Source organism: Neofelis nebulosa, chromosome 18 (assembly GCF_028018385.1).
Source record: "Neofelis nebulosa isolate mNeoNeb1 chromosome 18, mNeoNeb1.pri, whole genome shotgun sequence".
NCBI lineage: Eukaryota > Metazoa > Chordata > Mammalia > Carnivora > Felidae > Neofelis > Neofelis nebulosa.
The window spans coordinates 44,452,905-44,479,978 of record NC_080799.1 but is presented as its reverse complement, the minus strand read 5'-3'; the positions used below and the strand labels follow the sequence as shown (position 1 = coordinate 44,479,978).

General features: G+C 46.3%; 1 protein-coding gene and 1 long non-coding RNA gene across 3 annotated transcripts; one reads left to right on the top strand and one right to left on the bottom strand.

The window, feature by feature from the left end:
- Window positions 1-390: 390 nt before the first annotated feature.
- LOC131501431 (serine protease 29-like) lies at window positions 391-2,470 on the bottom strand. Its single transcript, XM_058711550.1, has 5 exons — window positions 2,313-2,470; window positions 1,924-2,104; window positions 1,536-1,801; window positions 885-1,051; window positions 391-808 (listed from the first exon to the last, which is right to left on the bottom strand). Exons 1-5 carry the CDS (start codon window positions 2,371-2,373, stop codon window positions 644-646), a joined length of 840 nt encoding a protein of 279 aa, XP_058567533.1. The 5' UTR covers window positions 2,374-2,470; the 3' UTR covers window positions 391-643.
- Window positions 2,471-3,785: 1,315 nt separating this feature from the next.
- LOC131501433 (uncharacterized) lies at window positions 3,786-25,894 on the top strand. 2 transcript variants are annotated; one of them, XR_009256788.1, is made up of 4 exons: window positions 3,786-4,253; window positions 4,399-4,555; window positions 6,368-6,614; window positions 25,765-25,894. It is a non-coding gene; the product is annotated as an uncharacterized LOC131501433 (long non-coding RNA). The 2 variants fall into 2 exon arrangements; XR_009256787.1 differs by having other exon boundaries at window positions 3,786-4,555.
- The last annotated feature ends 1,180 nt before the right edge of the window (window positions 25,895-27,074 follow it).

The following is a 27,074-nucleotide window of genomic DNA, read 5'->3' as shown; positions in this document are numbered from 1 at the left end:
AAGACCCTCACCTGAAGGTACCCAGATGGGTAAGCACGTCCCTAAAGGGGAGGACAAATTGGCATCATATCCAGGTCACTTTTGTGTGGCAACTGGTTAATTCCCAGAACAGACCTTGCCTTACAAGAGAAGTGGGATGGACAGATGGATGGTTGGAAAGATGGGGCATGGAAGGAGGAATGGATGCAAGGTTGGAACCACGTGGTGGCCTCCGGTGCAGGACAGAGCTGGCGGCTGTGGCCGCAGAGTGGAGCCAACCCTGAGAACCTCACTCTCGCTTGCCAAGCCTGGTAGGACACCAGCCCCAGCGCGGCCCCCTGTACCTCGGGGCTGGGCTGGCCGACACGCTCCCACGGAGAGCCCACTCCACTGAGACTGACCGCACTCTGGTCATTCCTCAAGCTCTTTAATTTGACAGACAGCACAGCGAGGCACCCTGGGCCCCAGGGACTTCCCGCCTGCCCCCTGGCATCTTCTTGCTCCTTCCCCCAGCAGTCACGGAAGTCCCGGACACTGAGGAGGCCAGAAGCAAAGGCGGAGCCCAGGCCAGGGACGGGGGCGCAGAGGCTGAAGCAGCAGGCTCTGGGGGGAGGAAGGCGTCGCTCCTCCGCACCCAGCCAGGCGGACGGCCAGCAGGCCCTGGTCAGAGGCCCCTCCCGATTTGCTGCGTGATCCAGGGCACGTACGTCTGGACGCGAGCGTAGACCCCGGGACGGTTTCTCACGGCACAGCTGTCACCCCAGCTGACCACTCCCACCAAGTGCCAAGCACCCGTCGTGTTGCAGACCAGAGGGCCTCCAGAGTCGCCCTGAGGAAGGAGAGAGAGCACTGAGCCCCGGCTGGCCTCCAGCGCGGGGTGGGGGCCGGGATGGGCTGGGACTCACCTGGCAGGAGTCCCGGCCCTCGGTCCCCGCACACAGCATGTCGTCCTGGATGATCTTCCTGCCCGCCAAGCGGTGGCTGGTGGCGTTGTGGTACTGCTGGTCACAGACGGCGTTCTCCACCACGCTCACCGCCACCTGCTGCAGTCGGTAGGGCGGAGGCAGCGACTCTGGGGGACAGACGTGACCGGAGGCTGGAGCGTGGCCCCCGCTGTCGGCCGCGAGCCTGCGTTCCTGCCCGGATCGCTACCGTGGGGTCCCCAGGGTGCAGGGTTCCCATCTCCCTCTAAATTCCTAAGACCCGGGGGGTGGATTCTGCCTTTAGTTGGAAGGACCGGATAGAAAATGGGGGGGGGGGGGTGAGGGTTTCTGCCCGTCCGCCCAATATCTTCCTATAAGATGGAGAAAAACTAAGAATATGAATTTCCTCGTCACAGTGTTGGGTCCCGAGCTCAGTTGTGCTTCAGGGACCCTCCAGCCTCTGGGGTCGGATCTCCCGATTGGGGCGCACACGGGGTGGGTGGGGGAGGGTGTCGGAAGGCGATTCCTTTACAGAACCTGCAGCCGCCCACCCGCCAGGACTTCTCTGTGTGGCCAGGTCTGGAAATGCCTCTCGTGGCCCCGAACCCCTCCCAACCCCCACCCCGTACACACGGTGCACCAAGACGGTGCCCCAGCCGGTCACCCAGCACTCGTCCTCTGGGGTGACTTCAAGCAGGGCCGACGGGAGCTTGACAGGCCTGACGTTAGCCGTGCATTTCACAGAGTGTGACAGCTGGAGCAGGGCCACGTCCGCACCCAGTTGGGCGTTGATGTAGTCGGGGTGGACGATGACGCGGGTCACATTCAGCAGCGTCCTCCCCCCGTAGAGGTACACGTCCCCGGCATGGATGCGGTAGGCTGCCGGGTCGGCGTCCTTCCTGGGGTTGCAAAGAAGCCACGGAGGCGGGTCCTTCGAGGGCGGCTCCCTCCACCCCGCCTGGAGCCCGGATTCCCACACCTCCTGATTCACCCAGAGCTGGATGGCAGCTAGCGGACTCACCGGAAGATGCAGTGGGCGGCGGTCAGCACCCACTGGGGGTGGATGAGGGAGCCCCCGCAGATGTGCACCCAGGAGGCCCAGTTATAATTGTAGACTTTCAGGCTGACCTGCCACGGCCACTTCCCCTGGGGGGCACTCTGGCCCCCGACGATGCCCACCAGCTCGTTTCCAGGGAGGGAGGCTGGGAAGCAACAGGAGGGGGGAGGGAGGCTGGGAACAACATGAGGGGGGAGGGAGGCCAGGCCTCGGGGCCCGGGCGGAGCCCAGTCCCCACCAAGCCTCCCCTGAGGGCACAGACAGGCAGCTCCAAGGCCCCCAAGCGACTGGAACTGGAGACAAGGTTACAGGAGCCTCTGGGAAGGGAGGACTCCCGTGGGGTCAGGACTCACCTGGGCTCCCCACGACGCAGGTCCCCGAGAAGAAGGGGGTCAGAAGCAACAGCCACAGCATCTGCGAAGAGAGAGGGCACGGAGGGACAGCTCAGGGCCGGAGGGGGCCAGGGGCCTCTGCAGCTGTGTGAGAGGGGACAGCGCCCCTACCTTGCCAGGCTCCACGGGTCTCTGCTCTGGGGGCCCCCGAGATCCTTTATGTTTTGGTCACAGGAAGTGGGCGGGCGGCTTGGGCAGTGATCCACTTGGCCGGGGTGGGGGGGGTGGTGGAGGATGGGAAAGAAAGGCAGCCGGGTGTCAGGCCGAGGCCGGGGGCGGCTGCCACCTGGATACGCCGTCCCCGGCCCACGTCCCACCTGAGACTCGGCCGCCCTCAGCCACGCGGACTGGCCCCCGCCAGTGTCTCCAGCAGAGGAAGATCCCCGCACGCCCCAAGGCAGGCTCCTACACCCCCGGAGGCCGGGGAGGCACCCCTCCTCACCCCCAGCTCGGAGCACGGGTCCCCAGGCCTCAGGCATGTGGTGACGCAGCGGGCTGACCTTCTCCCCCAGGACAGGCGGACTCCCAGGGCCCAGGACGCCCCGCCCCGGCCACCGTTCCTACTTGGGGCGCTTCCAGAAGGAGGGAGGCTTTTGCTCCTCTGAGAAGGCCGCCGAGCATCAGCAGAGTGTGTTCAGGGGGGTGGGGAGCTGGTTCCCCATCACACACCCGGGAGGCCAGACTCCCACCCTGGCCGCCCACCCCCGGCTGACTGCGCTTCTCACGACACGTCTGAGCACCAGAGGCCGCAGAGCCTGTCCACCCTGGCGCTGTCCACCCACCAGCCCGTGGCGCTGTCCACCCACCCTGCCCCGCTTCCGACCAGTGCAGTCACGTCTCTTCCCAAGCGTTGGCCCGGCCGTCAGGGCCAAGGACGGACCCCTGCACATGGCACAGGGTCCCCATCCCCTGGACTCCGCCCCATCCTGAGTGGACAAACCTGGCTTCACAGCCCACCTTCCCAGCTGCCACCAATAGCACCCATCCAGGTGGCCTCCAAGGGAACAAATGATGCAATTTTTGTGGCGAGTCACACGGTGTCCCCTAAAGCTCCCTCTGATGCCGTATTGAGGCATGGGGAGGGCAGAGGTCCATGGTCTAAGATAGGTTCCTTTGACACCACCCAGGAGAGTTGGGTGTAAGCATACGGCTCCTTCTACATCAGCGAATCCAATCTACATCAGGGACCCTGAACCCTGTGAGCCCCTTTTTCCTTCCAGCTTAGGGAAGCAGCCAGCCCTCCATCCAGCCCTCCAGCCCTCCTGTCCTGGCTGGGCTACCAAGGGTAAACGTCTGGCTGTTCACATGCTGCCAGCCTTGCTTTAGCAAATGTCAATATGAGCAGCTGCTGTATGGGGGATTCTCCTCCATTGTGATCAGGGCCTGGGACAAAACATGACGAGAGAGAGAGAGAGAGAGAGACAGGAGTGTCCTGTACTCCTGGACAGGGCTGCATGCACAGAGCAGATAGCCTGAAGCCTGGGGAGAGGTGGACAAAGAGACAGGTAAGGGGAGAGAAACTGGATGAGTGATAGGGGAATGGGGCAAGACCGAGAGAGTGAAAGGAAGAAACACAGAGAGGTTGGTTAGAGAGAAACATAAACAAAGAGGAAGTACAAAGAGAAAAGTGGAGACCTGGTCCAGGTACGTGGACAGGGCGAGATGGGCCAGGGGAGAGGGGATGTGTGAAGTGGCTCTGAGTGTTGGGGCAGAAAGGGCTGGTATCATGGGCATCATAGTTTCATGACTCTAAGACTCCAACATCCCTGGGGCCAAGCTCTGCAGAGGCCATTGCAATTGAAAAGATGGGCATCTGTCACCTCTCCTGGAATTGCGGGGCCCAGCGTTATGTTCTGTCATGGAGAAGGATGTCTTCAGGGAGAGTGTGCTGCTCTTTGGCAGGTAAGCTCCAGAGCCTACCCTGTGGGGAGGTGTCCCGGGGTCATCTGCCTCACTGCCCCAGGCCCTGTGGGATTTCCCCCCTCCCGCCACCAGCTGGCGTTCCTCATGTTCTGAACCCAGGCATGAGGCATCATGTTGCCCCCAGGTCCGGCAGTCTGGACCTGGCAGAGTTGAACTGCTGATATTGATAAAAAGTGTATGACAAGAATGTCCATATTCTCCCTCTGGAACGAGCGGTGTGCATCCAAATCGTGGGTTGCTATCCTCCTGTCCACAACCAATCTGAGGATTCCAGAAGGTAGGTGAACCCTTTATTTTTTTTTTTTTAAATTTTTTTTTAATGTTTTTTATTTATTTTTGGGACAGAGAGAGACAGAGCATGAACGGGGGAGGGGCAGAGAGAGAGGGAGACACAGAATCGGAAACAGGCTCCAGGCTCCGAGCCATCAGCCCAGAGCCTGACGCGGGGCTCGAACTCACGGACCGCGAGATCGTGACCTGGCTGAAGTCGGACGCTTAACCGACTGCGCCACCCAGGCGCCCCGGTAGGTGAACCCTTTAAAACACCATAGTCTTCTCTTACGTCCTTCAAAGACAATTCCTTTTCCCAGCTTTCTTTTCATTTTGAAGAGATGGCAATTCCTAATTGAAGGCATGATGGTCCTGTAGAAAATTGACCTACATGACTGATGGACATGATTTCATCCATCCGCATCCCTAAAGCACATTTCATTGGAAATATAAGCCACGGATGCATGTCGTAAATTCACAACAGATGTGAAGCTCCCTGTAAGTTGCATTCTGACCTTGTCACATATGTGTCATCAGATATTATTAGTGACTTTTCAGATAAGCTCTAAACATCAAGATGGTCATGTTAGAGAATCTGGTATAGATGGAATTTCACAGATTCTAAATTAGGAATGACTTTTTATTTTTAATGTTTCTTTTTTTTTCCTTTTATGAGAGAGCCCGAGCTGCGGATGGGGGAGAGAGTGGGAGATACTGAATCTGAGGCAGGCTCCAGGCTCTGAGCTGTCAGGACAGAGCCTGACGCGGGGCTCAAACTGATGGGCTGCAAGATCATGACCTGAGTGGAATGCGGAGCTTAGCCAAGTAAGCCACCCAAGCGCCCCAGGAATGAGAGCTTATTGGCAAAGAAAGAGAAATTAAAGATAGCATAAATGATGTCGACTTTTAATTGAAATATTCTTCACACATTTGTTGTATTCGTTTTAGGCATACATTGTAGTCCTTCCATATGTCTATAAATTATGTTGTCCTTAAGCACAAATGTAGCTATCCTGTGAAAGCATGCAACAATATTATTACAGGATTGACTCTCTTCCATTGGCTGTCCCTTGTATCCCTAGGCTCATTCATTCCATAGCTGGAAGCCGGTGTCTCTCTCTCAAAGGTGACCATTCTTTATCTAACCTAGACACTTAGGTGGTCAACACCATTACCTCTTGTTCAGCATGTGTGATTTGGTGGTCTATTTTTCTGGGAACATTGCTTAAAGCATTACAAATGATGTCATTACGTTAATAAATTCGGTTTCATTCTTCACTTACAAGAAAGGAGAAGGAAAAGATTTCTTTGTGTCCCGGGCCCTGTCACTAAGACCCTTCCCAATGCGGAGAACAGGCTGGGTTGCCCAGAGTACCTTCGGTCCCTCAGCTGAGCCCCCAGGGCCTTCAACATTGCAGGAATTCCCATGATGACCAGCAGAGAGAGCTCGAGCACCACAGACCCGGAGGGGCGGGTTCCTCTGCCTGGGCAGTGATGGCCAGCAGAGGGCGCACCATCGGCTTTTCTGACCCAGGACACCTCAGAGCAGGAAGGGTCGCTGTTGCTCCCAGAAGACTCAGGGCCTCTGCCGCTGCCTCAGGACAGAGAGCAGAGCTGCCTTTCCAGCGCGTTCTGCCGCCCACCCCAGGGGAGACCTTGGGAGGTTTGCAGCAACTTGGCATCTCCTGAGCCGCTGCCTTGTTGTACTGAGTGCTGGGGAGGGGACGCTGGGTGGCTTCCCTGGGCAAGCTGGTTGCTGGGCAGCACAGGCCCTTGCATTTTCTGGGCTGTTCCCGTGTTTCATTCCTCCCCTTCCCGGACAGTATTTGAACAAGACATATTTTACTGAAGGACTCGTGGATTGCGGGGTCCCACGACATCACCTCATCGATGCAGTCGATGGTTGGTTCCAGATTCAGGCTCGTTTCCGGGAAGAAACCCTGACAGAAGTTGAGAAGCACGGGAGCTGCATTCCGTTAGGACGTGAATACATGAAATGCTCCTCTCACGACCTTCTAGAAGAATGAGCTGGGACCCAGTTTCTGCGTCCTGCTGGAACCAGAGACGGAGGTAAGGGCACAACTGTCCCCCACATCATACATGCTTTTTTAAAATTTTGTGGTTATTTTTCCAACCTAGTGAAGTGATTGAAAACTACAGAAAACCTGGTAGGTAGGTTTCATTAACCTTATGTTTTCTTTCAATTTAAATTCCAGTGAGTGAAGACCCAGTGGAATAGTTTCCGGTGTGCAATATAGAGTAACCCTTGCACGCGTCACCTGGTGCTCATCCCAGGTGCACTTCGTAATCCCCAGCAGCTGTTTCACCCATTCCCCACCTCGCTGTGGAAGCCCTCAGTTTGTTTCCCAGTGAAGAATCTGTTTGTTTGTCACTGTGTCCTTCACCCCCCCCCCTTTGTTTTGTTTTATTTCCACGTGTTAGTGAAATCACCTGGTATTTGTCTTTCTCTGACAGGCATTTTTCACCCAGGATAACATTCTGTCGCTACTGCACCTCGTGGCAAATGACAAGCTTTCCTGTTTTTACGGCTAAATAATATCACATTCCATATACTACATGTGAACTTATTCATCAGTTGATGGATGCTTGGGAAGTTTCCGTAATTTGGCTGTTGTAGAAAATGCTGCTGTAAACATCAGGGTGCATGTATCCCTTTGAAGGATTAATTTTGTATTCTTTGTGGAAATACCTCGTGGTGAAATTGCTGGATCGTAAGGTAGTTCCATTTCCTTTTTTTTTTTTTTTTTTTTTTGGTGAATGTCCGTGATGTTTTCCAGTGTGGCTGCACCAGTTTGCATTCCTACCCACAGTGCAAGAGGGTTTCTCTTTCCTCATATCCTTGGCAACACCTGCTGTTTCATCCTTCATTGATTTTAGTCATTCTGACGGATGTGATGTGTTATCTCGTTGTACTTTTGAATTGTATTTTCCTGAAGATCAGTATTGTTGAGCATCTTTTCACATGGCTTTGGTCATGTGTATGTCTTCCTTGGGAAAATGTCCATTCGTGTCTTCTGCCCATTTTTAATCGGATTTCTCCTTTTTTGGGTGCTGTATGACTTTATTTGTTTTGGACACTAACCCTTCATCAGATGTCGTTTGCAAATAGTATTCTGTAGGTGTTTCAGTTTTGTTGATTATTTCCTTGGTGACAGAAGCTTTTTATTTTTACGAAGTCCCATTATTTTTGCTTGTGTTTCCCTCCACTCAGGAGATATATCTACAAAGACGTTTGTACAGCCAATGTCAAATAAGATACTTCCTGTGTTAATTATCCTCTGGGATTTTTCTGGTTTCAGGTTTCACACATAGGTCTTTATCCATGTTGGATTTACTTTTGTGTATGTTGTAAGAAGGTGGTCCGTTGTTGGTCTTGTTTTGTTTTGCAGGTTGCTGTCTAGTTTTTCCAAAACCATATGTTGAGGAGATTTTCTTTAAGTTTATGTATTTATTTTTGAGAGACAGAGAGAATGCAGAAGAGGGGCAGAGAGAAATGGGGACTGACAATCCCACACATGCTCTGCACTGCCCTGAGATCATGACCTGAGCTGAACCCACAATCACACGCTTTGCAGCCACCCACGTGTCCCCAGACTATCTTTTTTTTTCCATTGGATATGCTTTCCTGCTGTGTTGAGAATTAATTGACCATATAGGTGTGAGTTCATTTCTGCGTTTCCGTTCTATTGATCTCTGCGTCTGTGTTGTTGTTGTTGTTGTCGTTGTTGTTGATGTTGTTGTCGTCGTTGATGTTGTTTTTTGCCAGGACCATACTGCTCATCTCAGTACAGCTTTTTAATACAACCTGAAGTCTGGAATTGTGATGCCTCCAGCTTTAGTTTTCTTCTTCAATTTTGTTTTTGCTGTTTGGGGTCTTTGTCGTTCCATACAAATTTTGGGATTATTTGTTGTAGTTCTGTGACAAATGTTTCTGTTAGTGTGAAAGGGATTTCAGTACATATGCAGATTGTTTTGAGGAGTGTAGACATTCTAACAGTATTTTCTGCTTCCCATCCATGACGGTGAAATCTTTTTCCTTTCCTTTGTGTCCTCTTCCTTTTCTTTCATCAATGTTTCACAGCCTTTAGAGTACAGATCTTTCACCTCTTTGGTTAGGTTCATTCTAGGTATCTTGGGGTATTTGGTGCACCTGTCAATGGGATGGATCCCTTACTTTCTCTTTCTGTTAATTCATTATTCGTCTACAGAAATGGAATAGAATTCTGTACATTGATTTCTGTATATTGTGATTTGTCGAATTCGTATATCAATCCCAGCAATTTTCATTGGAGTCTTTCCTGTTTTTTATAGAGAGCATCATGTCAGTTCCAAACAGCGAAAGTTCTGCTTCTTCCTGGCCAATTTGGATGCCTCGTTTCTCTTTTTGTCTGATTGCTGTGGCTAGGACTTCCTGTACTATGTGGAAAAATAGTGGTGAGAGGGGTCATCCCTGGCTTGTCCCTGACCTTGGAGGAAACGCTTTCAGTTTTTCCCCATTGAGGATGAGACGAGTTGTGGGTTTTTCCTAGATGACCTTTATGATTTGCAGGTAGGTTGAGTCTCCATGTACTTTGCTGAGGGTTTTTATCATGAATGGATGTGACATTTTGTCAGATGGTTTTCCTGCATCTGTTGAAAGCATCATATTGTTCTTATCCTTCTATTCCTGTGGTGCATCATGTTGATTGATCTGTGAATGTGGAACCACCCTTGCAGCCCAGGAATATATCCCACTTGATTATGGTAAATGATTCTATTCATGTATTGTTGACTTTAATTTGCAGGTATTTTAATGAGAATTTGTGCATACATACTCATCAGGCTTTTGGTCTGCAGTTTTATTTAAAATTTTTTAACATGTTTTTAATGTTTCTTTCTTTCCTTAGATAGAGTACATAAGAGTGAGGGAGGGGCAGAGAGACAGGGAGAGAGAGAATCCTGGCCATGCCCCACACTGTCAGTGCATGGTCCAATGTGGGACTCGAACCCACGCACCGCAAGATAATGTCCTAATCCAAAATGAAGAGTTGGACAGTAAACCTACCGAGCCACACAGGAGCCCCGGAAGTTTTCGGTTTTGGTGGAGGTTTTATCTGGTGTTGGTATGAGGGTGATGATGGCCTCATAAGGTGAATTTGTAAGTTTTCCTTCTTTTTTACTTTTTGTAATAGTTCGAGGAGAATACATATTACCTCTTCCTTAAACGGATGGTAGAATTCATCAGGGAAGCCCTCTGGCCCTGAACTCTTGTGTTGGGGGAGATTTTTTTTTTCTTACTGCTTTGATTTCTTTCTGTTTTCAGATTTTATGTATCTTCCTGTTTCAGTTTTGGTAGTTCTTGTGTTTCTAGGAATTTGTCCATTTTTCTCAGAGTGTCCAATTTGTTGCATATAGGTCATAATATTATCTTCTAACTGTATTTTTGTGGTGTTGACTGTTGTTTCTCCTTTCTTATTGGTGATTTTATTTGAGTCCTTTCCTTCTTCTTTGTGAAAACTCTGCCTAGGAGGTTTTCATGTTGATTACTGTTTTCAAGGAACCAGCCCCTGGTTTCATTGATTTGGTCTAGTGTCTTTTTGGTTTGTATATCCCTTATTTCTGCCTTAATGTCTAGTATTTCCAACCACACTCAGATATCGCCTCACGCCAGTCAGAGTGGCCAAAATGAACAAATCAGGAGACTATGGATGCTGGCGAGGATGTGGAGAAACGGGAACCCTCTTGCACTGTTGGTGGGAATGCAAACTGGTGCAGCCCCTCTGGAAAACAGTGTGGAGGTTCCTCAAAAAATGAAAAATAGACCTACCTTATGACCCAGCAATAGCACTGCTAGGAATCTACCCAAGGGATACAGGAGTACTGATGCATAGGGACCCTTGTACCCCAAAGTTTACAGCAGCACTCTCAACAATAGCCAAATTATGGAAAGAGCCTAAATGTCCATCAACCGATGAATGGATAAAGAAATTGTGGTTTATTTACACAGTGGAGTACCACGTGGCAATGAGAAAGAATGAAATATGGCCCTTTGTAGCAACATGGATGGAACTGGAGTGTGTGATGCTAAGTGAAATAAGCCATACAGAGAAAGACAGATACCATAGGTTTTCACTCTTGTGTGGATCCTGAGAAACTTAACAGAAACCCATGGGGGAGGGAAAGGAAAAAAAAAAGAGGTTAGAGGGGGAAGAGAGCCAAAGCATAAGAGACTCTTAAAAACTGAGGGTTGATGGGGGGTGGGAGGGAGGGGAGGGTGGGTGATGGGTATTGAGGAGGGCACCTTTTGGGATGAGCACTGGGTGTTGTATGGAAACCAATTTGAAAAATGAACTTCATATATTGGGAAAAAAAAAAAAAAACTAACCTCCAGAAAGCATTATAAAGCATTACCTCGCAGTTTCTAAAACTGAAGGGATGATTAAAAAAAAAAAAAAGTAAAAAAAAAAATCTCTATTATTTCCTTCCTTCTGCTGTTCTTCTCATTCCTTTAGTTGTAAGTTAAGAGTGTTTGAGATTTTTCTTGCTCTTTAAGGTAGGCTTGTATTGCTATATACTTCCATTGTAGACTGCTTTTGCCGCATTCCAAAGATTTTTACCAGCTTATTTTCATTTTCATTTGTTTCAGTGTATTTTCTCATTGATTTCCTGTTTGACCCATTCATTTCGTAGCATGTTATTTAACCTCCCTTGATTTGTGGCCTTTCCCCCTTTGTGTGTGTGTGTGGGGGGGGGGGGGTGTAAGTGTGTGTGTATGAGTGTGGTTGACTTCAAGTTTCCTAGCTTTGTGGTCAGAAAAGATGCTTGGTCTGAGCTCTGTCTTTGGGTACCTGTTGAGGTGTGATTTGTGACGTAGAATGTGATCATTTCTGGAGAATGCCCCATGGGCGCTTGAAAAGAATATGTACTCTGCCATTTTAGTATGGAGTGTTCTGAATATTATCTGTTAAACGCATCTGGTCCAGTGTGTCATTCAAAGCCATTGTTTCCTTGTTGATTTTCTGTTTACAGGTTCTGTCCATTGATGTGACTGATGTGTTAAAGTCCTCTATTATCGTTATATTATTATAAATTCCTTTATGGTTTTGTCAAGTGTTTTATATATTGGTGATTGCATAGTGGGCGCATCAAAATTTACAAGCATTGGATCTTCTTGTTTGGCTGTCCCCTTGAGCATGAGATAGTGTCTGTCTTCATCTCTTGTTACAGCTTTATTTATTTTTTTAATATAAGTCTTAGTTGACATATAGCGCACTCTCTGTTTCGGGAGTAGAACCCAGTGATTCATCCCTTACATACGACACCCAGTACTCATGACAACAAGTGCTCTCCTCAATACTCGTCCGCCATCTAGCCCAGCGCCGACACATCTCCCTCTATCAACCCTCACTCTTCTTCTCTACGGTTAAGAGACTCATGTGCTTTGTCACCACTCTTCTCTTTTCCTGCCCCCTTCCCATGTTTTCATCTGTTTTGTTTCTTAAATTCCACACGAGTGAAATCATATATGTGTCTTTCACTGATTGGCATATTTCACTTGGCATAATACATTCGAGGTCCATCCACATCGTTGCAAGTAGCAGGATTTCATTCTTTTTGAAGCTGAGTTACATTTCCTTGTATATACGTATGTATATATGTATGTATATATGTATGTATATATGAGCATACACGTGAGTACATATGTGTATACATGCACACACACACACACACACACACACCCCACAAGTTCCCTATACCTTCACCAGTTGATGGTTACTTGGGCTTTCTCCATAGTTTGGCTACTGTTGATAATGCTGCTATAAATACTGGGTGCATGCAATTTTACTACTAGGTATTGACCCAAAGGGTACCAAACTACACTCTCGGTTTTAAAGTTTATTTTGCCTAATACAAGTTTTGCTACTGGCTTTCTTTTGACATTGTTTTCATGATAAATGTTTTTTCATTCCCTCCTTTTAAATGTGCAGGTGAGGCGCCTGGGTGGCGCAGTCGGTTGAGCGTCCGACTTCAGCCAGGTCACGATCTCGCGGTCCGTGAGTTCGAGCCCCGCGTCGGGCTCTGGGCTGATGGCTCGGAGCCTGGAGCCTGTTTCCGATTCTGTGTCTCCCTCTCTCTCTGCCCCTCCCCCGTTCATGCTCTGTCTCTCTCTGTCCCAAAAATAAATAAAAAACGTTGAAAAAAAAATTACAAAAAAAAAAAATAAATGTGCAGGTGACATACGTCCAAATAAGGCTTGGTAGGCAGCATCTAGTTATGCCTTGTGTCTTTTTGGTTTTGTTTCTTTATTTATTTTTTTTGTTTGTTTACCCTATCCTTGTCTTTTGATTGGAGCATGTAGTCGATTGACATTCGGAGTAATTACTGATAGGTATATATTTAGTGACATTCTACTAGTTGTTTTGTCATTGTTTCTTGATGTTTTCTCTGATCCTTTCTTGTCTGTAACACGTTTGGTCTTTCATTTTCACTCCAAGAGTCTGATTTAAATATTCTTTTCTTTTGGCTGGTAGTACATGTCTTTACTTATTTCTATATTTCTTCTTTGTTAACATTTAAGCCCAAGTTAGTTACCTTGTAGTGGAATACAGTTTCAGGATTAGAATTTAGTGATCCATCAATTACAAAATATATATCCAGTACTCATCCCAAGAGCTCCCCCCGCCCGAGTGCCCATCACCTATTTAGCCCATACCCCTATTCAGAAACCTTCCTGGAGTCCTGAGCTGCTTCCCTCTATTTAACAGTCTCTTATCGTTTGACTCCCTCCCTGTTTGTATCTTATTTTTGCTCTCTTTTCACTATGTTCATCAGTGTTTTAAATTCCACACACGAGAGAAATCATATGATGTGTGTCTTTCTCTGACCTATTATGGTTAGCATAATACAGTCTGGTTCCATCCACCGTGTTGCAAATAGCAAGATTCCACTCTTTTTGATCGCCGAGTAATAGTCCACTGTATGAATATACCACATCTTCTTTATCCATTCATCTCTCAGTGGTCATTTGGGCTCTTTGCATAATTTAGCTGTTGTTGATAATGCTGCTATAAACATTGGAGTGCATGTGCCTCTTCGAGTCAGCGTTAGTGTATCCTTTGGATAAATGCCTTGTAGTGCAATTGCTGGGTCGTAGTGTAGTTCTCTTACTGTTTTTTGTAACGAATCTCCATACTCTTTTCCAGAATGGCTACACCACTTTGCATTCCCACCAGCGTTGCAAAAGCGTTCCCTTTCTCTGCATCCTTGCCAACACCTGTCGTTTCCTGAGATGTTAATTTTAGCCATTCTGATAGGTGTGAGGGGATATCTCATTGTGGTTTTGATTGGTATTTCACTTATGACGAATGAGGTTGAGCATCTTTTCACGTATGACCAATCTGGATGTCATCTTTGTTAAAGTGTCTCTTCATGACTTTTGCCCATTTCTTCACGGGGTTATTTGGTTTTTGGGTGTTGAGTGTGATATGTTCTTTATAGATTTTGGATAGTAACCCTTTATCTGATAGGTCACCTGCAAATATCTTCTCCCATTCCATTCAGTTTCCTTTTGGTTTTGTTGATTGTGTCCTCTGCTGTGCAGAAGCTTTTTATCTTGAGGTCTCAATAGTTCATTTCTGTTTTTATTGCCCTTGTTTCTGGAGTCTTGACAAGCAATACGTTGCTGCAGTCAGGATCAAAGAGGTAGGTTGCCCTTTTTCTCCTCTAGGATTTTGATGGTCTCCTGTCTTACACTTAGATCTTTCATCCGTTTTGAGGTGTGTGTGTGAGAGAGACAGGGAGTCAGAGAGAGAGAGAGAGAGAGAGAGACAGACAGACAGACAGACAGAGAGACCCAGAGGTTTAAGAACATAGTCCAGGTTCATTCTTCTCACTGTCCATTTTCCCCAGTACCATGTGCTGAAGAGACTCTTTTTTTTCCTTTGGATATTCTTTCCTGTTTGGTCAAAGATGACTCGGCCATAATTTTGAGGGTCCATTTCTGGGTTCCCTATTCTGTTCCTTTGATCGATGTGTCTGTTTTTGTGCTCGTCCCATACTGTCTTGATGATTGCGGCTTTCTGATGCACCGTAAAGTCCAGAATTGTAATGTCTCCAGTTTTGTTTTTTTCTTTTTCAACATTACTTTGGCTCTTTGGGGTCTTTTCTGGTTCCATACAGATTTTAGGATTGTTTGTTCTAGCTCTGGAAGAATGCTGGTGTTATTTTGATAGGAATTACATTGAATTTGTCCATTGCTTTGGGTAGTATTGACATTTTCACCATATTTGTTCTTCTAATCCATGAGCATGGGATGTTTTTCTATTTCTTTGTGACTTCTTCACCTTCTTTCATAGATGTTGTATGGTTTGTTCTTTTAATTTTTTTAGTGTTTATTTATTTTGAAGAGAGTGAGGGAGCGAGCAAGAGCCCATGAGCAGGGGAGAGGTAGAGAGAGGGAGACACGGAATCTGAAGCAGGCTCCAGGCTCCAAGCTGTCAGCACAGAGCCCGTCACAGGACTCAAACCCACAAAGGCGGGATCATGTCCTGAACCGAAGTGGGCACTTAACCGACTGAGCCAACCAGGCGCCCCTCTATTGTTTTAATGTACTGATCTTTTACCTCTTTGGTTAGATTTATCCCTGGGTATTTTATGCTTTTCAGTGCGGTTGTAAGTGAGATCAATTCCTTAATTTTCTTTCTGTTGATTCATTACTGGTGAATCGAAATGCAATCAACTTCTGCATATTGATTTTATATTCTGAGACTTTCCTGAATTCCTGTATCAGTCCTAGAAATTTTTTGGTGGAGTCGTTTGGATTTTCCACGGAGAGCATCATATCTGTGAGGGGGAAAGCTTGAACCCTCCTTGCCAACTTGGACAGTGTGTATTACTTTCTGTCGTCTCATTGCTGAGGCTGGGACTTCCAACAGAATGGTGAATAACAGTGCTGAGAATGGACATCCCTGTCGTGTTCCTGCCCTTAGGGGGAAAGCTCTCACGTTTTCCCCATTGAAGATGTTATTAGCTGTGGGACTTTCGTATCTGGACATTCTCATATTGAGGCACGATCCTTCCATCCCTCGTTTCATGAGGGTTTTTTTTTTCATCAAGAAAGGATGCTGCTGCATTTTGTCAAATGTTTATTCTGCATCTATGGAGAGGCTCATGTGGTTGTTATCCTTTCTTTTATCAACGTGATATATCACATCAGTTGATTTGTGGATATTGAATCGGTTGTGCATCCCAGGAATAAAATCCACCTCATTGTGCTGAATAATTCTTTTTCTGTATTGTCGGATCCAGTTTGCCACTTTGTGTTGAGAGTTTTTGCATCCATGGTCATCAGGGAAATTGGTCTGTAGTTTTTCCTTTTTAGTGGGGTCTTTGTCCAGCTTGGACTCAAGGCCATGCTGGCCTCATAGAATGAGTTTGGAAGTGTTCCCTCCATTTTTCTGCCCATGACCTTATCTTGTTCTTTCATTTCGGATGCCTTCCTCTTGTCTTGGAATTTTGGTTGAGTATTTGCCATCTCTGTGTTACCAAAGCTCATTGTGTTACCTGCCTGTGAGTTGAATGGTTTTATGAAGAGGAGGTCATCCACTGTCCAGGGCCTGACACTTCACGGAGTGTCTGTGGCGTGTGTTGCGTGCCCTATTTTGTGTTCTGGCTGCACTATCCTTCAGGGCAGTTGTATGGGAAAGGTAGGGTCCCTGGCCAGAATGTGGTGAGTCTGATCTAGGTCTGCTCTGATCTGCTTGCTAAATGGACTTGAAACGGCTGCTCCTAGAAGTGAAGGCCTGCACAACTCTTTGGTCAAGAGAGGTGGTGTGGTCATGGGCTTCACCTGGTCTTCTGGGGAAGGGGCCAGCTCCGCTGGGACTGAGGCAACCTTGAATGACCTAGAAGGCCAGTCTCGCCAGAGCACAGGAAGGTGGGGTTGGTGTAAGCAGCTTAGGCAGCCAGTGTGGGAACTGCCTTGTTTCCAGCAGACGGCTCTGTGTTTATGCTGGGGGGCAGGGGGCAGAGCATGGAAATGGCACCACGCAGCTCGTCTGTCCTAGCTCTTTGTCGCCTCATTGTGAACACTGCTTCTCAGGGATGGTCTCCACGATGAGTGTATAATCTCCCCACTGTGTGCACCAGGCTTTGTCCAGATCACTGTTTCCATGCCATCTGCCTGCAGGTTGATGGCTGCCTTCTCTTCACGAGTAGGCCAGTGCCCTCAGGGCTGTGTCCCAGCCAAGGCTTCTAACCTTTGCAAGTCCACATTCTCGGGGTGCCTGGATGGCTTGTTAAGTGTCTGACTCTTGATCTTGGATCAGATCATGACCTCTTGGTCATGGGATTGTCTCTTTCCCTCTTGTCCTGCCCCTCCCTTGCGTGTGCTCTCTTTCTCTCTCTGTCAAAATTAATAAACTTTAAAAAATTAGGGGCATGGAATACCTTATTTAGGCAAGACTGCCTCTCTGAGGGGAATGGCAAGGATCTATGAGATGTACTTCCAGCACTGGCTAGGAAATTCTTTGCTGACTGGTTAAAGGTTACATTCCTACAGGAATGAAATTAGGTTTAGTGACATGGGACCTTAGCATAAGTAACTCCATGGTGGGCCTGTGATTTTTCTTAACATTCCAAAGCCCAATTTTATGTATGCATTTTTTATTACATGTGTAGCCCTAAATAATATTTTAGCCATCTACTGCCGGCCCGATGATCGTATCCTGTGACACTGTAACTATCTCCTAATCATAGAGGAAGATCAACTCTGTGGCTCTAAGATCTTTGTGGCTCTAAGGTACTTTGATCTATGTTACTAAGATCTTTGTGAGTCTAGGTTACTGTTGGCCTTTCGAGGTCTTTCACCCAGGGACCGACCCCCAGCGAGGTTGCTGAGCCATCATTTAGGCACAGAAGCACCCTTTCCAAGTCACCTCTCCCTAAAGCGTTGTCTTTCCCTCTGGTACTTCCAGGACCTACCCTTGGCAGGTCACATACCCTCATGCAAACCTGTCAAAGTGGACCAGAAAAAGCTGCTTGCCTGTGACTGCCACTTCATGGTCACATCTTATCCTTCTGAAACCCCTCGAATTCCCTATTGTTCTTCCAGTCTTTGAATATCTCTTTGATTTGGAAACATTTGATTCTCTTGTATTCCTGATAAAAAATATGTGTGAAAATATTCAACCAAGGATACCTTACAATCAGTGAGCCAGTCACAATGATTCCTCTGGCCGTGTGTACATTTTTAGTTTTGACAGTGTTCAGGCATGAAGTGAAGTATATCCTGTAAAATCTAGTATCATTCATTATCCAGGATAACCACCTTTATGGAAAGCCTTTCAATGACATGCTCGTTGAAGATCAGAAAAACACTTAATTTACCTACCACATAATAGAGTGGTATATACATACATTATTATCTTAAAGTATGCAAGTAGATGTTTCTATGAAGTGTTTGTCATGCATTCAGTTTTCTCTACCGTGAATGCTATTATTTCAATTAAACAATAGTAAGAACAACAAGAATAGGTACATGGCCATCACTAGTAACTAATATTAGAACTAGTCATATAATATCATGTGTTGCAAACATAAAACCATGATTACTAATAATCTTTTCATTCGTGATGGGTTTCTAGCTACCAGAAAAATGGGAAACGTATTATTGAGTCTCTACATACAACAGACTGTTTTCTGACTATGGATGTCGTATGAGTTGGTACATGATCGCAATCAGTATCCCGAAGAGATATGGTAGTATTAACTAAAGTTTATATTTGTGTTCAGATTGCTTCGGTTTGAACCTCTTCTGTCCCAGACTCATCCCAGCTGGCACATTAGAGTCATCCTGTCTCCTTAGGCTCCACTTGGCCATGACGATTTTTAGATTTTTCCATATTTTACATAATCTGCAAAGTTTTGAGGGTACGTTTGTAGGATGTCTTTTGTAGAATGATCCCTGGTTGGGATATATCTAATGTTTGTTCAAATGCTTAGGCCAGAGTTACCGTGTTGTGGAGCAGAAGATCCAGAGGCATAACGCCATCCATAATTACCACTTCATATAAAGGTTGTTCACTCTGAAGATTGGGGTCTTTTGTGGTTCCATACACATTTTAGGACTGTTCTAGTCCTGTGAAAAATGTTGTTGGTATTTTGATGGAAATTGCATTAATTGTGTCCATTGCTTTGGGAAGTATAGACATTTTCACTATGTTTGTACTTCCGACCCAAGAGTATGGAATGTCCTTCTATGTCTTTGTGTCATCTTGAATTTCATCACTGTTTTATACTTTTCAGAGTATAGGTCACTCACCACTTTGGTTACATTTATTCATAGACATCTTATTATTTGGTGTACAAGTGTAAATAGGACTGTTTTCTTAATTTCTATTTCAACTGCTTCAGTACTGTTTTCTCCAAATACAACAGATTTCTCTACAGTGATTTGTATCCTGTGACATTGCTAAATTCATTTACCAATTCTAGCAGTGATTGGGTGGACTCTTTAGGATTTTCTATATACAGTGTCATGTAATCTGCAAAGTGTGAAAGTTTCACTTCCTCCAGATTTGGAGTTGTGTTTTATTTTATTTTATGTTATTTATTTTATTTGTTTATTTTATTTTATTTATTTTATTTATTTATTTATTTAATGTATTTAATTTATTTTATTTAATTTATTTATTTTATTTTATTTTATTTTATTTTATTTTATTTTATTTATTTCAGTTTAGTTCCATTTCGTTTGTCTGCTGGCTGTGGCTAGGACTTCCAGTAATTTATTAAAAGTGGTAAGAGTAAACATCCTTGTCTTCTTCCTGCCTTACAGGAAAACCTCTCAGATTTTCCCCATTGAGGTGGATTATAACTGCAGGGTTTTCATAGATAACCTTTATTAAGTTGATGTATGTTTCCTGTAAACCTAGTTTAGGGGGTTATAATCCTGAGTGGATGTTGTACTTTGTCAAATGCTCCTTTCTGCGTGTATTGAAATGACCGCATGGTTCTTTTCTTTTCAAGCTTATTAATCTTGAGAGAGACAGAGTGTAAGCAGGGGAGGGGCAGAGAGAGAGGGAGACCCAGAATTCGAAGGAGGCTCTTGGCTCTGAGCCTTCAGCACAGAGTCTGACACGCGACTTGAACTCACGAATTATGAAGTCATGACCTGAGCTGTTGCCAGACTGTTAAAGGATTGAGCCACCAAGGTGCCCCGATCGTGTGGTCCTTCTCCTTTCTCCTGTTGATGTATTGTGTCACATTGGTTGATATGCAAATATTGAACCACCTTTGCAGCTTGGGAATAAATCCCACCCAATTGTGGGATACATTTACACTTGTTATATCTTCTTTTTGGATTGTACCCTTTACTGTTATATAGTGTCCTCCTCTGTCTCTTGTTACGTACTTTTTTTAAGTGTATTTTTTTCTGATACAAGTGTTGCTACTCCAGGTTTCATTGGACATTAATGTGTGCAATGTTTCTCTATCCTCTCACTATCATTCTTGAGGTGTAAAGTGGGTCACTTATAGGCATACAAATCGGTTTTGTTTTTTCATCCGTTCTTACACCGTACGTCTCTAGATTGGAGCATTCACTCCATTCACCTTCAAAGTCATGATCGATACGTACATACGTATTGCCATTTTACTGCCTGTTTGGCTGTGGTTTCTAATGATTTTCTCTGATCCTTTCTTGCCTTTCTTTCATGTTTTGCTTATTTTCTTAGTGATATAGTTTGATTTCCTTATCTCTATTCTTAGCATATTTATCATATGGTCACTGTCAGGTGTTTATATAACCTCTTCTGCATTTGGCAGTTCATATTAAGTTGATGGTCATTTACCTTCGCACCCATTATTTTCTCCTCCCTAGGTTTTTGGTAGAGGTTATTACAATTCAAATCAATTTCTCTGAGTTCCTTAACTGATTTTTTTTGCAGACATATTCATTTTTTACTTGATTTGTGTCTTCTGTCTCTAAACCGTCACTGTTGGTCTGTCCTTTCCACTCGAAGAATCCCTCTTAACATTTCTTGCAGGACGGGTTTAGTGGTACAAACTCCTTTAGTTTTTGTTTGGGAAAGTCTGTGTCTCCTTCCATTCTGAAGGATAGCCTTGCTGGATAGAATATTGTTGGCTGCTAATTTTTCCATTCAGCACTTTGAATATGCGATGTCGCTAGCTTCTGGCTTGTCGAGTCTCTGTTCAGAAATCGGGTAGCTCGCCTTATGGGTCTTCCCTTCTGAGTTAAGGTCTTTTGTCTTGCTGCTTGTAAGAGTTTTTCTTTACTGTCACTGTAATTTGCAAGTTTGGTTACAATATGTTTGTGTGTTGGCCTGATTTTGTTGATGTTGATGGGAGTTCTCTAGTCTCCTGGATGTGGATGTTTGTTTCCCTCGCCCAATTGTTGCATCCACACGACTCCTGAAACAGAATGCTACGGGCACCAGTGACAGTTGCAACAAAGTTTATTACAATGAGAGGCAAGGTTGACCGATCAGGACCAACACTCTTGACGAGAGTGTGGCCGAGAGATCGGGACCAACACTCTTGTCAAGAGCGTGGCCCCGAACAGCCGGGATACAGAGTTTTTAAAGCCGATCACATCATTTTATCGTTATCTGGGAACAGAACAGGGAAACAGTTGCCAGATGAGTCAGAAACAGTTATCGAATGAGTTGATTATTTTAGACTTTCTGCCCCTAAGTTTCAACCAGTGGATCTCCTTGACCTTGTCTCTGATGCTCTTTTTGAGGTTTTGTTTCCTTCATTGGTAAAGCCTGATTCACAAGTGTATGAAGTATGATTTATAAGAGTAAAAGCAAGGTTGTTATCTTTTGACCTTCAGGGTCAGAACAAAGTTGTTATCTTTCAAGCCAAGCGTTAGCCCTACAGTACAATGTAACCCTTACATTTCCCCCTTTTCTTGTCAGTGAATCAATCCCTTGATTCATCATTAGGAACTAAGGGGACATAGTTGGACCTAATCCTAATTTTTATTTTCTCAACTCGCCTTTTGACAACTGTACTCATCGATTGATAATGCATGGGCCAATAGTTAACCCGAGAAATAACAATAGCAGTGGCCCAGCTATGGCGGTGAGCAGTGATATGAGCCAGGGGGACTAAGAGAATAAACTCTGAGCCAGTTTTTGTCCTTGATCCCTGTGTCCACATTTACAAAGTCCCCCATGAGTCCCCCACACTTACCATTATATAAACCCAGAAAATTTAAGCACCAGCCATGGCACCTTCGGTTATCCAGCCTTCCTGGTTCTTACCTAGAGCCGGAAGCCCAGCCCACTTAAGATTTCCCAGCACCGGTACATTAGACCCGGCCTCCATATTGCCCCTTTTCTTGTCCAACATCTTTCTTTTTCTACTTTCAACACACCTGTCTCCTACTTTCTGGTTCCTTCTCTAAATTACACACTTTTCCTGCCAGGCTTAGCGTCTCCTTCTCTCCCGAGACAAAGTGCCCTCGGTGGCTTGGCGTAGAGGCATGGACAGCCATGGGGAGTAGGTGACGGTGCCTAGCAGTGGAGTTAGGACGCCCACCGTCAGCCAGCCACAGGCGTGCAGCTCTGAACACGCAGCCATATTGGGCTGGCCTGGGCACAACGTGGGCATTCCCTCCAGCGACCTATGCAACCCAGCCTGTATGTGAACTTGGATTCCTTCCTTCCCTCATCACCAGCGGCTGCATGTTGATGTCACAGGAGGGTGGGAATCACAAGCTTTATCTACTTTAAGCAGTCACACATCTCATCAACAGTCTTAGAAGCATTATAACTTTCACAGAGATTTTCTTTCCTTGCTTCTTGGTGACAAAGGGGTAGAGGAAGGAGATGGGGCACAGACAGACAGATAGTGCCTCTGCTGCCCTGGGAACTGAGGGCAACCCATAACCCCAAACCGAACACAGGTTTAACTCTGCGGGATTGTCCATTTGAGCCACCTGTGTCCTAGAGTCATGAAAAGCTCGGCAGATGGGCAGGGATGTTCCATTCACAGCTTTCATCCAATTCAACCAAGAAAGCCATTGTCTTCCTCCAAGGATTTTGTGGGTTCAGGTCTGAAATGGTCCCGGATTTACAGGCTCCTGGAGCAGGAGAGCGTCTCTCTTTTCTCCAGCACTCCCGCCACCCGAGTGCCACGGGGAAGAGTATCTTACCTTCAGGCTCCTGAAACCACTTTTGTCCCGGCATCTTACTTCCCCCTTTTCTTGAAATTCACTCCAAATCTTTAGGAGTGTAACTGGGCTCCGGTGGAAGCAAGGGCTCTGTCAAGATCGGTAGCTCCAAGGCACTTTTGACTTGTTTCTTCCAAGTTTTAGGGCTTTTGTTAGTGCGATGAGCTCTGTGTGCTGGGCTGAAGTTTCTGGGGGAAGGGTCTGTTGCCATAAAACTTCATGGTCTGTCATCACTGCAGCACTGGCATACTTTTGCCCTTGAAATACAAAATTACTGCCGTCTGAAAACATGCTGATATCACAGTCCGGTAAGGGAATGTCTCTCCCAATCCCGAGCTTCTTCCCAGGGGTCGGCGGAGCAATCCGCAGAAAGGGCCCTGTTTCAGACCTTCAACTTTCCCGGCCAACGCACCAAATGTTGCATCCACACGACTCCTGAAACAGAATGCTACGGGCACCAGTGACAGTTGCAACAAAGTTTATTACAGTGAGAGGCAAGGCTGACCGATCGGGACCAACACTCTTCACAAGAGTGTGGCTGACCGATCGGGACCAACACTCTTGTTAAAAGTGTGGCCGACCGATCGGGAACAACAATCTTGTCAAGAGCGTGGCCCCGAACAGCCGGGATACAGAGTTGTTAAAGCCGATCACATCATTTTATCGTTATCTGGGAACAGAACAGAGAAACAGTTCCCAGATGAGTTAGAAACAGTTGCCAGATGAGTCAGAAACAGTTATCAAATGAGTTGATTATTTTAGACTTTCTGCCGCTAAGTTGCAACCAGTGGATCTCCTTGCCCTTGTCTCTGATGCTCTTTTTGAGGTTTTGTTTCCTTCATTGGTAAAGCCTGATTCACAAGAGTATGAAGTATGATTTATAAGAGTAAAAGCAAGGTTGTTATCTTTTGACCTTCAGGGTCAGAACAAAGTTGTTATCTTTCAAGCTAAGCGTTAGCCCTACAGTACAATTTAACCCTTACACAATTAGGGACGTTTTCAGCTATTATTTCCTCAAATAAATTTTCGGACCCAAATTCTCTTCCTTCTGGGAGTCCTACAATATGAATATTATTATCTCTCCTGTAGTCACTGAGTTCCCTTAGTCTCATCTCACGTGGCAGAATCCTGTGCTCTCCTTGGTTCAGTGTGATTCATTTCCAACACTCAGTGTTCGAGGTCACTGGTTTGTTCGGCTGCTTCTTCCATCCCTCTGTTCATTCCAGCTAGCGTGTTTCTCCTTTATCGTGTCCTCGATGTGTACTGTGTTATTTCTTATCTCTATGTCAGGGGTCTCACTCTTCTACTCATTTCACAACTCCAGTGAGAATCCTTATGATCATTGCTTTCAATTCCGTATCAGGTATGTTACTTCATCTCTTTGGCTTAGATCTCTCGCTGTGACGTTGACTAGGTCTTTCCTTGTGGATAAACATCTCTGTGTGTCCGTTTTGTGTGTCTCTCTGGGTCTGTTTCTCTGTGTTAAGAAAGTCAGCTGTGCCTTCTGATCTTGAAATTAACGACGGTGTGAAAGAGAGGTCGCGGAGTCCTGAGCAGTGCACGTCTCCATTTATAGGACCTGGACCTTCAGGAGGATATCGCGTGGGTATCGCTCACTGCCTGCTGTTGTGTCTGGGTTACTTTTCCTTTCACTGCAGGGGTCTGCACTGACTGCGTGCCTGTTGTGGGCTGTGCTTACACTCAGGGGTGTCAGTGGGACCCAGGCAGGCCAGCTGTGGGGTGGTATGCCGGCTGGGTAACTTGGGCACAGGGCAGGAGTGTTAGCAAAATGGCACAGGGCCACTAGTCCTATGCCAGATTTCCCGATGTCCTTTGGTGGCTGGGGGCTGTGGACCAGCGGTGGAAGCTAGGGGCGTGAGGATATGCACAGAGCATGTCTGTGCCTGGGGACATGTGGCTGGGTGAGACAGATGAGGGTGCCCGGATATGTACAGCTGGGTGAGGTGCAGATGTACGCAGCGTGCTGTGACAGCTATGCATGCAGCCTGTCGGACAGGGTGCCCTTGTGGTTTTAAGAATGTTTGCCCTGAGACCAGCAGGCTTGGTGTGGTGAGTCCCCCAGTGAACCCTTGGGACTGGCGCACTGCTAACGGGTTAGGTAGCAAGTGTCTGTGCAGCCTCAGCCTCTGGTGGGTGCTTCTATGCTTATTCTGGGAGGCTGGGGGAGAAGAATGGTGCCTGTGAGCTCCCTCATTGTTGGAGAAGTCAGTCCTCCAACACACTCAGGAATCAGCATGAATACATCTGTCCCTGTTGCCTCGGCATTGTGTAAAATGCCACGTTGACACTGCCTCTCTACACAGGCAGGGACCCGGCTAGCCCTCATCCTCCTGGGTCACCCAGTGCTGGGTCAGCTGACCTCCAAAGCTCCAGGATCTCAACTCAAGGGCATTCAGCCCCTCTGGGGTTTCATGCCAAATGTGATGGAGATTAGTCTTCACCGGGTGAGCTCCCTGGGGTGAGGGCTCACTTTCTCTGCCCATTCTGCAGGCAGCCAGCCTCCACCTTTCTGACCTTCCTAACCTTTCTGGTGCAGCTTCTCTCTATTTAGGTGTGGAGTGTCTTCTGCCAGTCTTTGCATCGCTCTCTGGCTCATGGACTTGGATGTGGATATTATGTAGCTGAACACATGGGACAGGGTGCGCTCAGGATCCGCTTACTCTGCTGTTATTAATTTTTTGAATGTCTTATTATTTGGGATTTTTGAGACACGGGCAGACAGACTCATATCACCCATGCACTTCAGGATTTGAAAGGAACTTTGCAACATTTGCTTCTAGTATGTTATGTTTTGAAACTCTCTTTAATGAGGTATAATTTACATATAACAAAGCCTCAAGTTAAAGGGTATAATTTGATGAGCCATGAGGGTACAGGACCATGGGTACAGCACCATGAAATCGTATGTTTTCTCCCTAAACCTTTCATCAAGATCCCTTTGGGCTAACGCTAATGTTGCTCTTGAAGTAACGACTATTTTTTTTTTTTTTACTTTTTCAGATATTGCCCAGGTGTCTGAAAGCCTGCATTGAGCTGAGCCTTAAGAGAGAAGTTTGGAATTCAGTTTTGAGAGTAGACAGCCAGTCCAAGAAAGCCTTGTAATTGGCTCTTAGATTTCAGTTGTGAGAGATTGTGGGTGCCTCGGAGAGTGCCTGGATCCAGATGTGGGCCTTGTTCTGTGAACAGGTGAGCTAAATACCTAAGCTGAGTTTGAGCAAACTGTAGTTTTTCTTTGGAGACTTTATGGGCATTTTAAAACCAGAAGTTTTCCCAGGGGGGTGCTGTCTTCGTGTGAAGAGGCACGAGCCGGGGAGCAGAGACGCAAATCATCTACACACTGTAACAAAGTCGAGCCTGCAAAAACACTTTCCATCATCCAAATCAGCCTTTAAGGTTTGTGGGAAACGTGCAGCACTCTGTGGAACCCGGGGAGGTTGCAGTCCAGATGCATTGTCATTCCCTGCGTGTGAAGGTAAAAAGATACTGGCTGTCCTTATCAACTAGAATGCTGAAAACTACACCACATGGGTGGTGTAGAGTGAAAACGTTGCTTTCAGGAAGAGTGCATGTTGGTAGAGTGTGAGGTTTGGGAAGAAGGGGATGTCGAGGGATGACAGAGCTGTTTCTTTCTCGGAAGTCCTAGACAAAATACTATCCACAGCAGTTGGGTTTTCTCACAGGTATAATAGAGGTGTTATATGGACTACTGCAGGGGATCATGAGACCATGAGCCTTGTTACATTCTATTATGATGTTGATGCCTTGAAGGTCTTCTGAATTGAAAACATATTAATACTATGGAGAAGTTTTGCATGATCAACTTGAATCTTCACGGGAGGTACACTGTGGATTCTGCCAAGATCAGTTGAAGATTTTGCCCATAAAGAGATGGTGGCTGATCGAATAGGAATACATGATCAGTACCTCCAGACTCAGCTATAGGACCAGCACAGACACGGCACAGAAAAGGTGCCAGAGGATCATTCGTTTCCCCTTTGTGCTATTTTGGTTACTGTTGTCAAATTGTAGGTCGTGGATCTCGAGTTCAGAGGATCTGCACATTATTTTAGAAAATCCTTCAAAGGATCCTCTTGTCGAATAGAGATTCCTGGTCTCCTGAGGGAGGCACTCAATCAGTACCGTCTTAAAGTTAGATCTATATTGTAAAAGAGAGGGTAAATGGTCAAAATTTCCTTATGTAAGACTTGTAAGTTAGGTGCCAACCTTCTGGCCCTTAAAGGCACTGAGAAAAGCAAGTTCTTGCAGACTTGCCCTCTGAGGGCTCTTCTCAGGAAAAGCCACCTGTGAGA

Coding starts and splice junctions, on each gene's coding strand:
- LOC131501431 (XM_058711550.1), bottom strand. CDS start 2,373: ATGCTGTGGCTGTTGCTTCTGACCCCCTTCTTCTCGGGGACCTGCGTC. Junction 1,052..1,535: donor GGGCACCGTCTTGGTGCACC/GTGTGTACGGGG, acceptor TCTGTCCCCCAG/AGTCGCTGCCTCCGCCCTAC. Junction 809..884: donor AGGGCCGGGACTCCTGCCAG/GTGAGTCCCAGC, acceptor CTCCTTCCTCAG/GGCGACTCTGGAGGCCCTCT.